At 39.6% G+C, this 11,517-nt stretch overlaps 1 protein-coding gene across 3 annotated transcripts; it reads left to right on the top strand.

Moving 5' to 3' along the window:
- Window positions 1-605: 605 nt before the first annotated feature.
- On the top strand, window positions 606-11,155 carry washc2c (WASH complex subunit 2C). Of its 3 annotated transcripts, XM_026309564.1 has the most exons (31): window positions 606-746; window positions 1,750-1,893; window positions 2,082-2,246; window positions 2,392-2,460; window positions 2,600-2,773; window positions 2,886-2,979; window positions 3,073-3,134; window positions 3,229-3,285; window positions 3,378-3,479; window positions 3,619-3,703; window positions 3,914-3,973; window positions 4,091-4,215; window positions 4,330-4,420; window positions 4,512-4,559; window positions 4,648-4,842; window positions 4,939-5,087; window positions 5,202-5,312; window positions 5,775-5,867; window positions 5,948-6,049; window positions 6,143-6,250; window positions 6,339-6,535; window positions 6,682-6,805; window positions 7,102-7,521; window positions 7,634-7,762; window positions 7,883-7,984; window positions 8,097-8,171; window positions 8,423-8,482; window positions 9,017-9,244; window positions 9,362-10,066; window positions 10,170-10,341; window positions 10,476-11,155. In XM_026309564.1, the coding sequence occupies exons 2-31, from the start codon at window positions 1,750-1,752 to the stop codon at window positions 10,619-10,621; spliced, it is 4,392 nt and encodes a 1,463-aa protein (XP_026165349.1). In that variant the 5' UTR covers window positions 606-746; the 3' UTR covers window positions 10,622-11,155. The 3 variants fall into 3 exon arrangements, with proteins under 3 accessions (XP_026165349.1, XP_026165351.1, XP_026165350.1); XM_026309566.1 differs by lacking the exon at window positions 5,202-5,312; XM_026309565.1 differs by lacking the exon at window positions 8,423-8,482.
- The last annotated feature ends 362 nt before the right edge of the window (window positions 11,156-11,517 follow it).

Here is an 11,517-nt window from a genome sequence, read left to right as displayed (position 1 = left end):
CTGATATTGGGAAAATATAGTTTTGATGATTAAAAATACTTTTACTGGAATACAGAAAATAAATTTTGTTTACAGTTATTTGTGCCTTTATAAAACATGGGTGAAATGTGGTCTAATCTTGCCATTGTCAGCAGTATCAATATAATATCCTTAAGTAAAACACATATACATATATATATATATATGTGTGTGTGTGTGTGTGTGTGGTTTTAATTACGAATGTTATATATATATATATATATATGGGTGTGTCATATATACAGATATATATGCATAATTAATGAAATACACTATAATTACGAAGTTTAGGTCCAGATAAATACTATGTTAAAAATGTAGTAGTTATAGAAGTATTTTGATGTGAAAAGCTGAATTTTTAATTTGACCTGGTATGCTCTATCATAAATACATGTCTAGGACTTGTACTAAACCAAACAGCTGTAAAAACATTTGTAAAATCTGTTGTATGATGGTTATGATTTCACTCGCTTCCTTCATTTCCGTCCCAATATGGCGGTCGTGTTGACGCATCACCGTAGCGGTAACGGTTTCGCCTCTTCCCCGCCCCCAATTTCACGGGGTAGCTAGGCAACGATAGTCAGGTGACTGTCTGCAGACAGAACATGGCTGACCTGTCAGAAGACCAGTGAGGGAAAGGCCAAATTTAGCATAATCGATCTTATTTTTTACGTCGTCTCTGAGCACAGTTGAACGTCGTAGACAGCGGTCGACCAGAGGCATTCAATGTAAGCATGAGAGCACTTACATGCGGGCTATATATTACTATGTTTTGCTTAGAAAAGCTAAAGCCAATGTTAGTGTTGCTTAGCTAAGTTGAGCTAATGGCTAGCTGAACAGTCCCGCTTTCTCTTCCAGAAGTAAATATAAGTGAAAGTGGAGACTACTGGGGGGGAATTACGTTTACGCAACTTGGTATGGACGCAACAAGCTGTCTTCCGCAAATTCCTGACGTTAATGTTATTGCCAAAGCGAGCTTGTTGTGTCGAAAGTGTAGCAGTCAAACCACATTAGTTACAGGGAAGGTAGCGTTACAAGTTATAGTGGGATTTATCTTGCGGTATTTTAGTGACTGTGGACACCAAAGACACTCTCCGTGTGCGCAGGGAGTCAGAGGATCAACACTTTATTGAATTTACTGTGTTTGTTGGCATTGAATCTCACTGTTGCCTCAGAAGCTTTTATGGAGATTCGCCCACAGTAATCTGTAACGAGAATAGTGCTTTTCTACTGGGCCACACAACAACATGAGTAAAATGAACACGTCACACAGAAAAATATCGGGATGAATGAACCTTGCGCCTGGTTTATTATATAGAGGAGAGTTTTAAACTTTTGACCACAGCTACTCATACTAGTTGCTCATTTGTAGGCAGGCATCGTGTATGATTTATTTGTTCTTGTTGATGTCCATGATTCTGCCACAGTCCTGTCACAGACCCTGCCTTACCTTATATGTCAACTATTGCACTTATCTTTGTAGATACAGTTTATGGTTGGAGCTCTGGAACAAATTTACACAAGACATTCTTACATCTTATTATTCAGTGTCTCATCTGTTCACCTTAAGCACAGACTGGTTTGAATATAGCTCCTTTCAAAACCAATATGTGAGCTACATTATCGCACAAGCAGAACCATTTTCCTTTAGGTTTTCGCCTGTATGATTTATTTATTATGGGTGTTTTGAATTATTAATTTCATTAATAATACCAAGTGATCTGGTTGTAGATGAGCGGTTTGCCAGAGGGAATGGCAAATGGGCCAGGCAAGAGTGAACACTTTGGGAAAGATGCTCAGATTTGGGAAAGACCCTGGAGTCTTGAAGAGATGCGGCAGAGCAGTGCCAGTTGGTCCCTGGCAGCTGACTCAGGGGTAAGTCAGAAATGTTTTGTCCGGCTTTCATATGAACCAAGACAATAGTTTTATATTCTTCTTGCTCCTTTGTTATTATTTTCTTCAATAATCAGAGAAATGCTGAAGATCTCTGTAGTTGAGTAGGTTGTGAAATGTGTTCTGCTTTCAGTGTAATGATAGTAACTGTAACTTTTGTTGTCTCACAGCTCCTTCTGTTCCTCCAAGACTTCTCCCAGAGAATGCTGTCAAAGACCCATGAGATTGAAAAACAGTTGGACAGTCTGATCCGTGACACCAAGGCCACAGACAGCTGCCTGCACTCTGTCTTTAATGACTTTCTCATGCTCTCCAATACACAGTTTATAGAAAATGTAATGTAGTCATTCCATTGTACTTCAGTTTTCCCTGTTATACTGTAACAGTGTCAGTTCACTTCGACCCTAAATAACATCTTGTGGTGAGCCTTTGCTACCTGTCTGTTAACAAAACAGCTTTCTTGTTTGTGTCCTGTTGCAGAGAGTGTATGATGATGACGTAGAAGAAACTCTACCCAAGGCTGATGGTTCGGAGAAGCAGCCAGAGCAGGTACTGTATGTATAATGCATTGAATTCTTTCTACTGCTAACATTTGGCACTGCATTTCAATTCTATTATTTTCAGGATAATGTAACTTGGAAATTGTGGAGTGTCATGTGACTGACCGTATCATGTGTTTTCCCTTAAGGAGAAGACACGAGAGCAGAAGGAGGCTGAATTGATCCCCAAGATGCAGGAAGCTGTGAATTACGGTCTGAGAGTTCTGGAGTCGGCTTTTGAGCATCTGGACATCAAAGCAGGAAACTCTGACTCGGAGGATGAGGAGGTCACTGACAGAGTGGAAGCCATCTTGGAGCCCAAAGTAAAATATTACCTTTATTACTGAAATTACTGAATTTTCTTTAGAAATGCATGTGCTAATGCATCTGTACATGATTGCAATTCCACCTGGCTCTTGATTCCTTGTCTTTTAGGATCTTTATGTGGACAGGCCACTTCCATATCTAATTGGGTCCCAGGCCTTCATGGAACAAGATGATGTTGGACTTGGTGACCTCTCAAGTGATGGTAATGTACTTATGGCAGCTTCCTCAGGCACCAGACATAACCTGTCAGCACCTGTACAGTCTTTCATTTGTACGTATGTGATTGTCTTTCCAGAAATGTCAGTTGACAGTGACAGAGACAGCGTGATTGAGAGCGAAGATGGCAAAGAAGAAGTTGTAAGAACCTTTTCCTTCATCTTTCACTGTATTTTTTTTTTAATGCTGCATCTTATACAGGACAATCAAAAATGCCATTATATTTATTACTCAGCATTCAGAAGATGAATTCAATCAGGAGGAGGAGGCAAGTCACAATAATATTAAGAAGGTAAGCTGGATGCTTGTTTACTTAGCTCATTGAAGATTGTATTTAAACTGAACACATTTAGAAATTTGGATTCTCCTCCCACACTCCTCTAGAAGTCATCCATGCTGAGTTATGAGGATGATGAAGAGGAGCAAGATGAGGATTCTGACATATTTGGAGAATCAGATAAGGACGATGAGGATGATGACTCAAAGGTATGCCTGTGAAATAACTAAAGAGCACAAAGAGTACAGAGACATCTTTGCGAGTTGATTATTTGTAAGTCGTTCAGTCTGAAATATTCTGACCTCAGGCAGAAAAAAAATCCTCTGGTTGTTTTTCTGTCTCATTTAGAACACAGGTTCATCATCCTTTGTCAATGAGCTGGCAGCCCGAATCAAAGCTGAACCAGTGAGCAAACCAGAGGGGGATAGTGCATGTAAGTTATCAAAGCCATTCTCAAATATATTATCTTACATTGAATTTTATTTATTTTTTGTATTCCAACTCTTCATATTTAATTTTAGTTAAAGTCAAAGCATCAAAGTTTACTTTTGAAATTTACATTAAACGCATTTCAGGGATGAGTCTCATTACTGCATGTGCATGTTTATGGGTGTTTTCTATCTGCCATGTCATGTCTTGGTAGCATTGACATCTAAGAAGAAAAGTAAAGGCAGGAAAGCACCAAAGCCTGCAAAGCCACAGGGTAGGATCATCACTGATCATCTGTGTAATTCAAACCTTTGTTTCATTTTAGTTACAGCCACAGCAGGCCCGCTGTTCACTGGAAGTTCCATAATGCTCTTTATGTATCTTGTAACAGCATCTGAAGAAGACAGCGATGACATGTTTAAGCCTCCAAAGATGGATGACGATGACTTTTCCCCATTTGGAGGGACAAGTGGCCTCTTCAGTGGAGGGAAAGGCCTGTTTGACGATGACGATGAGGTACACTGGACTAAATGATCTTCAGTGCTCCCTCTGATTTAGTCTAATTCCACATCACAAACTCTGGACTGCAGACAGATTTTGACTTGTGCTGTATTTTGTCATGATATTTAGGGTGATCTTTTCTCTGATGCACCAAAACCTCCCATGCCTGCCGAGAAAAAAACACAGAATGAAAGCACAAAAAGTGCAGCTCAAACTTCTGGTAAGGTAACAGTACAGATAAAATGTGTACAGACATATTAAAAAATATCGACCAGCTGGTTTTCACATCATTTTTTTATTTTCCATGCAAGAAAAACCAGGAAAGAAGATTCCAGCAGGTGCTGTTTCAATATTCCCAGGTAGTAGCAGATGCTCATTTGAGAACTGTTATCACTTCTTTATCTTTGTTTATCATCTTAAAACAAACCAAAACATTTGTATTTACAGATAACAGCCTGTTCACTTCAGGGAATGACTCTGATTCAGTGGAGAGCAAGGAGAATGAAGCTCCAGCTCCCAGCACCAGTGCTGCCTTCAAACAGGTTCCTAGAGGAGCTGGTGTTGGTGGAGGAGGGGGTCTGTTTGATGATGATGAGGATGATGACTTCTTTACTGATAAAGGGTTGAAAAAGTCTGATTCTGGTAAGTGTGTGGGTGGAGTATGTAAGCAACAGTCGAAGTTCAGGTGGGATCCCCACCTTCAATTGGGTGTTTTTCCTTTTTTTTTTTTTTTTTTAGCTGGAACAGAGAAAGCCAAACCCAAGAAGGCTATTGATCTTTTTGAGGAAGAGGATGAGGATGGTGATATATTTGGTGAAAAGTACAGCGTGCCAACTCAGAGCAAGAAGAAGGAAGTGGAAGAGCAAGGCAAACCACCTGACAACAAGGTAAAGTTACACTATTAATAAGTGTGTGAACTGCCTATTTTGTTTGGCATATCTTCATTGTGATTTTTATGGCATGTTTAAAAGCTCTTATGGCCGTAAATTGTTTATGTTTAGATGCCGGTGGGGGCCATTTCGATGTTTGGTTCAGGGACTAAAAACTTGCTGAGTGAAGGCCTGAAAAAACATCAGCTGCCTACTGGCGAGGAGTCTGAGAAATCTGAGGAGGTCTGAATAGATCGTTTAACAATATGCCCCTGACAAATTAAATTTCGTGTGTTTTCACTCCATTGGGCTTCAGTAGCAACAGTGTGTGTAGGCTGTTTAGTTTGAAGTCTCAAAAGTTTTTAACAGCATTCAAGCTGGTTGTAGGCCACATCATGTTTTCAGTTTTTATCTACAGTGATATACAAGTTTTAGTGTAAGTGTTCACTTTTTGTTTTGAGGTCATACTCGCTCCTACCAAGTGAATCACAAGCTTATTTGTGAAGCCTGGATGTCTTAGTGGACAGGCCTACTATCAGTCAGCATATTGATGTTTGCTCAGTGTGCCATGTTTGAGTGTAGTCTGAGAAATGGGAAAATTCAATTTGTTGCAGTACAACAGTTCTAAAATTTCAAAACATCTAGTTACAGTTTTAAAAATCCATTAATATTCATTTATTTTTGTCTTTATTTTATGTGTTTCAGAATGGACGTGCTCCAGATGTTGGAAAAGCTCCCGTCAAGCAGACTCAGAAACCCCAGACCAGAGGCCTCTTCTCTGATGATGAAGATTCACAAGTAAGGCTCTATTTCCCAGAGGAAAAAGTAATAACAAAGATAATATATGTTTAAACCTTGTGTGGATTTGTCTTCCACAGGTATTTCCAACCATACCTAAGAGCCAGTCTAAACCTGAACCTACAAACCAGAGCAAAACCAGCAAAGCCCCTTTGTCATTATTTGATGATGAGGAAGAAGAGGTGGGGAAAACATTGGATAACATTTCACAAAACTGAATCTTATTCAGTTTCTTTTTGCCATTAAAACAATCCGGTTCAATCTTCATCTTGCAGGATTTGTTTGCATCTGCAGCTAAATCTAAACCAAAACCTAATCAAGCTAAAGCCTCCACACCACAACCCAGTAAAGCTGTGTCCAGCTCCCTTTTCAGCGATGATGAGGTAGGGCGTTAACAAAAGTAATATGTTTCTGCTGTTTTAATAGCATTTAATCGAATTTACAACATAATACACTTTTCTTAAATGACAGGACCAGTGGATGACAACTGCAACAAAGGCAGAGACCAAGACAGGAGGGATGAAGACTAGTGTCAGTGCCCCTTCCAGTCTTCCCAGTGCCAAAACAGCACAAAAGAGCAGCCTCTTTAATGATGATAATGATGCTGATGATGATGATGATGATGATGATGATGATGATGACCTGTTTGGTCCAACAACAGAGACAAGGTATTTACATTGTTCATTATTGTTTTTCTTACATTAGAAGCCATGTTAATACCTGTCTACTCACTCAGTTTTTATCCCTGAAAGTATATATTTTAGAATATTGTATCTCCAGGAAATCTTATGTCTGTTCTCTTGTCTTCATATAGCCAGAAGAAGCCTCAGAGAGTTGCTCTCCTGTTTGAAGATGAGGGTGATGATGATGATGATAAAGGATCTCTCTTTGGGATCAAATCTGCTGTCAAAACAAATAGTCTAGCCCCACCTGCTAAAGTGAGTTATTTTTTTTTTTTATATTTCAGATTTGTCATTAAAACACAGTGTTGTTTTGAAGCTTGCCACCAGTGTGCTTTAACATGCTGAATGAGTTTTCTCAGCCCCTAGATGCCCATTTTGATCTTTCAGTTAAACAGAAAACACTAAATTAAAAACTCAAGTTGGTTCAATGAGCTTTGTCACACCCCAGTGATGTTTAAAATTAGATTTGGAAATAGTTCATTTGTTGCACTATTAAATTTGCGTTATCTCCCACACTGAGATTGAAGTCTTTTAACACTTGCATTTTTCAGACACCTGCTGTGCCCTCTCAGTTAAAAAAATCAGAGGAGGCTGCAGTTTCTATGACAGTGGCAGATAATAAGCCTTTGGTGCAGACGAAGCCATCGGCAAACACCGCTGAGCCGCTCCCAACATCCCCTTTGCCAGAGAACAGCGAAAGTAGAAAGAAGCCTGCTGGAGCCGTCAGCCTCTTTGGAGGCATAAATGTCCTTGCCAGCAAGCAGACAAAGAGCCCGCTGGATGAAGACAACAATGACGACAACTTCCTCTCTAAGGACACCCCACCACCAAATGTCAAGAAGATGGAGAAGAAGGAAGAAAAAGTCAAAACAAACACTGTTAGCCTGTTTGATGATAAGGAGGAAGATGAATCAGATTGGACTGAATCAGTACCCACACCCAGTAAATCCACTGCCAGAGACACACAGAAGGTTTGCATAATTTATAGTAAACCCATGAGTACTGTGAAGTGATTAGGTTGCAGTGATAGACTGTTTCTCCTGCTGTCCTGGTATTTATTAAAATATATGTTTCTTTTTATAGTCCACAGAGGAGCGAACGCGGGCAAAGAGCACAGGTGTGTTCCAGGATGAGGAGCTGCTGTTCAGTCAGACTCAGCAGAAGGACAATGACCCAGATGTTGATCTCTTTGCCACCTCAGGGAATGCTGCGGTCAGTATATTAGACACATTCATTTTACAAGTAAAATATTTTACTCAGTTGCATACTGCATACAGCTCCAGATATCTCTCGCTAGATGGTGATGATACATGACTACATTTTGCTTTTTAGAGCTCCAAGCTCAGCTCAGTGAAGCCAGCAGCACAGAGTCTGTTTGCAGATGATGATGAAGATGACCTCTTCACCTCAGTCAAGCCAAAAGCCCCCCCTCCGGTAGCAATTTGATTGTTTTGTTTCGATTCACCTGTGTAAATTAACTTAATCCTAAATTTTAGATCAGGATGAGAAATATCTCTATTTTATGCTGTTTAATTTTCATTATCAGAAAGTAGCAGAGAAGCCTAGTAAACCTACTGACAGAGCACCGCTTGCAAGTCCAGAACCTGTATCAGAGACTCAGGTGGGTCAAATATAAACACATACTGTAACTTCAATAATATCACAAGCTGTTTTCACTGTTGTGGCTATGTGGTTTTGATATAGAAATATTTTTTGCTTGTATTAGCTGCTTTTATACTATTGGCTTTGTTGTGATAGACACATCTACCTTATAATTTACTGCCTGTTGAAACACTGTTTTTATAGTAAAGTGACACATATAATGCCTTTTCTGGATAAAAACTCTGATCCTGATGTAATCTGACCACACAGAAACCTGCAACAAGCCCTGTAAAACCTAAAGATTCTTCATCAAGGATTGGGAAACTTCAAGTAATAGTTTTGTTTTTCTATTGAACTGAAAATCTGCATTCCTGACATTTCACTCTGATTCCTCCTGAGGAAAGATGTTTCTCTTCTCACTTACATGTTTTCTGTTTTAGGGTTTCTTCTGTTTGGGCTTTTTATTTTTCCAACTTTTGAACTTGGCTCTGATATGGCAGCATGATTGTCAAAATGAACACAATTTTTTGTTTTGATTTGATTCCACTAAATTGGAAGAACTTGCTTGCTTTTTCAGTTTCACTATATGTCATTCATGCATCTTGCACTTGCCTAATTTCCATCCACAGTCCTAGTTTGTCATTTTCCTCTGAATGATCTTCTGCTTGGAACCACATTGGGAAACTTCATAGAAAAGAGAGTAGCTGAAAATGTGTCGTGTTGAGGCATAGAAACAATTGAAGGTAATTTTAATTAGAAAAGTTAGTTTAAATAGTCTTTGGTAAGTGCTGAGGGTCTATGGTCTCCTATGGTGTCCACCTTGATAATTGTTTATACTGGTACATCTGTTCCTGTCACATTTAGGCAAACCTGATGATCAACCCAGCTGCGTTGCTCCCTGGCGCTGTCCCCAGTATGTCAGGGGCCATAAGTGCACCCCCTGGCATGGCCCCTAGTTCTTCCTCAGGGGTGTCCAGCTCCAGCTTGAGCCCCAGTCCTGCCACAAGTCCTTTAGGAGCCCAGACAGACAGTGAGAGGGGTGTGAGCTTTGACACCCCATTCCAGGTTACAACACTGCAGAGCGCAAACAAGGTGAGTTTTTGATTTTTTGATTGTTATATCTGTGTTATGTCTACAGTTATTTCAAGTGTTTTTCCATTGCTTGGATTAGTTGTCTGTTACTGTGAGTGCAAATCTTTTGTGATGTAGAGTCGTGCCAAAGGTTCTGCACATCGGAGACCCCAGTCCAGATCTGCAAGACAGCATGCTGCCCAAAGATCTGTAGAGGGCAAGGAAGAGACCGTGGATGGGGATGTTTCTGGGCTGAACCCCGGTCTGTCTGGTTTAGTTTTACCTCCACCTGAGAAGTCCAGCCAGATGTTTTCCAGTCAGTCACTGCTTAACTCAGCTGCACCCACAGCCTCGCCTCTAAAGACCCCTTCTCAACCTTCACTTTCTGAAGTCTCCCCGAGACCCTCTGTCATGACACTGCCAGTTTCTACAGATGCTGAAAAGAAAGACTCTAGTAAGGACATCCTGAGAACCAAGATGCTGCCATCTTCTGATGAGGATGACCTTTTCGGATCTGACGGTCTGTTTGGGGCCACCTCAGTCACTAACACATCCTCCACCAAACAGACTACCAAGACCACACAACCTCAGGCCAGTAGCGGGGTGGGACTGAAGAAAGACAAAGACAAAAGCACACTATCCATTTTTGATGATAACACTGATGACCTTTTCCAAAAGGTCAAGCCAAGGTCAACTAAGAAAGCAAAGGCCTCACCCTTTTTGGAAGGGGATGATGATGACGATGAGGACATCTTTGGAGTGAGCAACAACTCTACTCCCTCTTCCACAAGTAGTAAAGAAATCAGGAACAGCAGTAGTTTTTCAAAGCAGGACATCTTCCAGGTACGTTTATTTTACATTAATGGTTTATCTGCCAAGTGTATCTGTACTATCATAAGAATATGTTTTAGTTTGTTCCTCGATGGCTGAATTTCTGTCTTCTCAGGATGAAGTAGCCACTGTGCCTAAAGTTCACAAGAAGCACAAAGAGAAGACCATTGATGCCAGCTTGTTCGATGATGACATAGACATTTTTGCTGACCTGACAGACACTTTAAAATCAAAACAGAAGTCCAAGACAAAAGGAGAGACCAAGTCAATATTTGATGATGACATGGGTAAGCAACAATAAAATACATCTTGGGTGTTGTATTTTTAGTGCACACTTTTGATATTGTCATTCACGTGGTTCACCTTTTTTCAAAGTGGCATATTTAATTAAATGTTGTGTTCATCTCTCTGTTCTTTAAAGATGACATTTTCTCATCAAGCACAGTGAAACCGGTGGCCAAGGCTACCCATAAATCAAAGAAAACACCGTTGTCCCAGGAGACCAGTACTGCAGCAGATTTAAGCAACATATTTGATGATCCACTGAATGCTCTTGGTGGGAACTGAACTGTTGTTTTTAGTGACAAGATTTGTACATTTGTGCATTCATTGTTTTGTCATTTGAATCGCTGAACGATTGGAGATCTGATGTATTGTGGATGAAGTATTTATTCATATAAATTCATATAAATACTGTGGCTTATTTTTGGCAGATAAAGACTCAAATGAAAGTGATTCCAGTCATACTCTGACAGCATTTCCAGAAGATCATATTATGCAACAGTTAATAACTGTTAATGTTTATTATACATGATAGCACTTTATGAGCATACCATATGCTTAGTCTCAAAGCCTCCAGAAATTAACAGTAAAATGTTTTGTTTGTTTTGAAGATGTTGATCCTTTGGCTTTGCCGTGTTGAGATTCCATGTCTTTAGGTTTGTGCCATATCATGGTTATGAGAAATCAGTGTGTTTACTTTCTGTCCTAGGCATTTTGACAGTGTTTTTATTAATATGAAGTTCATCCATTTCTTAACTTTGGCTGTGATGGAAAAGGAAATTCATTTTTAATAACTAAAAAGAAACATATTTTATGCTATCTGAAATGTGTGTAGTGATTTCTAATTGACTAATTTCCATGTGCGTCCTGTCTATCTATACTTCATTAATATGAGTCTGATATGAGCAGGAAGGTCTTGCCAGAAAAAGAACTTTAGAGCTGTGTTTTAAAAGTTAGTTTTTATTTATTTATTCCTTTTTTTTTTTTAGCTGACTCAGTGACACACTTAAATTCTATAACTGTTTCCACACTAGACGGTAAGTAAAAGCTTCAGAAAATATAAAAGAGTTGTTAGTTAATAGCGTGAGATTCTAGGACATGGCATTAAAAACATCAGAAATAAGACTTGAACCCATTTGCTCACATGGGGCTAGAAAACTGCACACATTTGAAAGGAGATG

This window comes from Mastacembelus armatus, chromosome 15 (assembly GCF_900324485.2).
Source record: "Mastacembelus armatus chromosome 15, fMasArm1.2, whole genome shotgun sequence".
NCBI classification, from domain to species: domain Eukaryota; kingdom Metazoa; phylum Chordata; class Actinopteri; order Synbranchiformes; family Mastacembelidae; genus Mastacembelus; species Mastacembelus armatus.
This window is presented reverse-complemented; position numbering and strand designations above follow the sequence as displayed.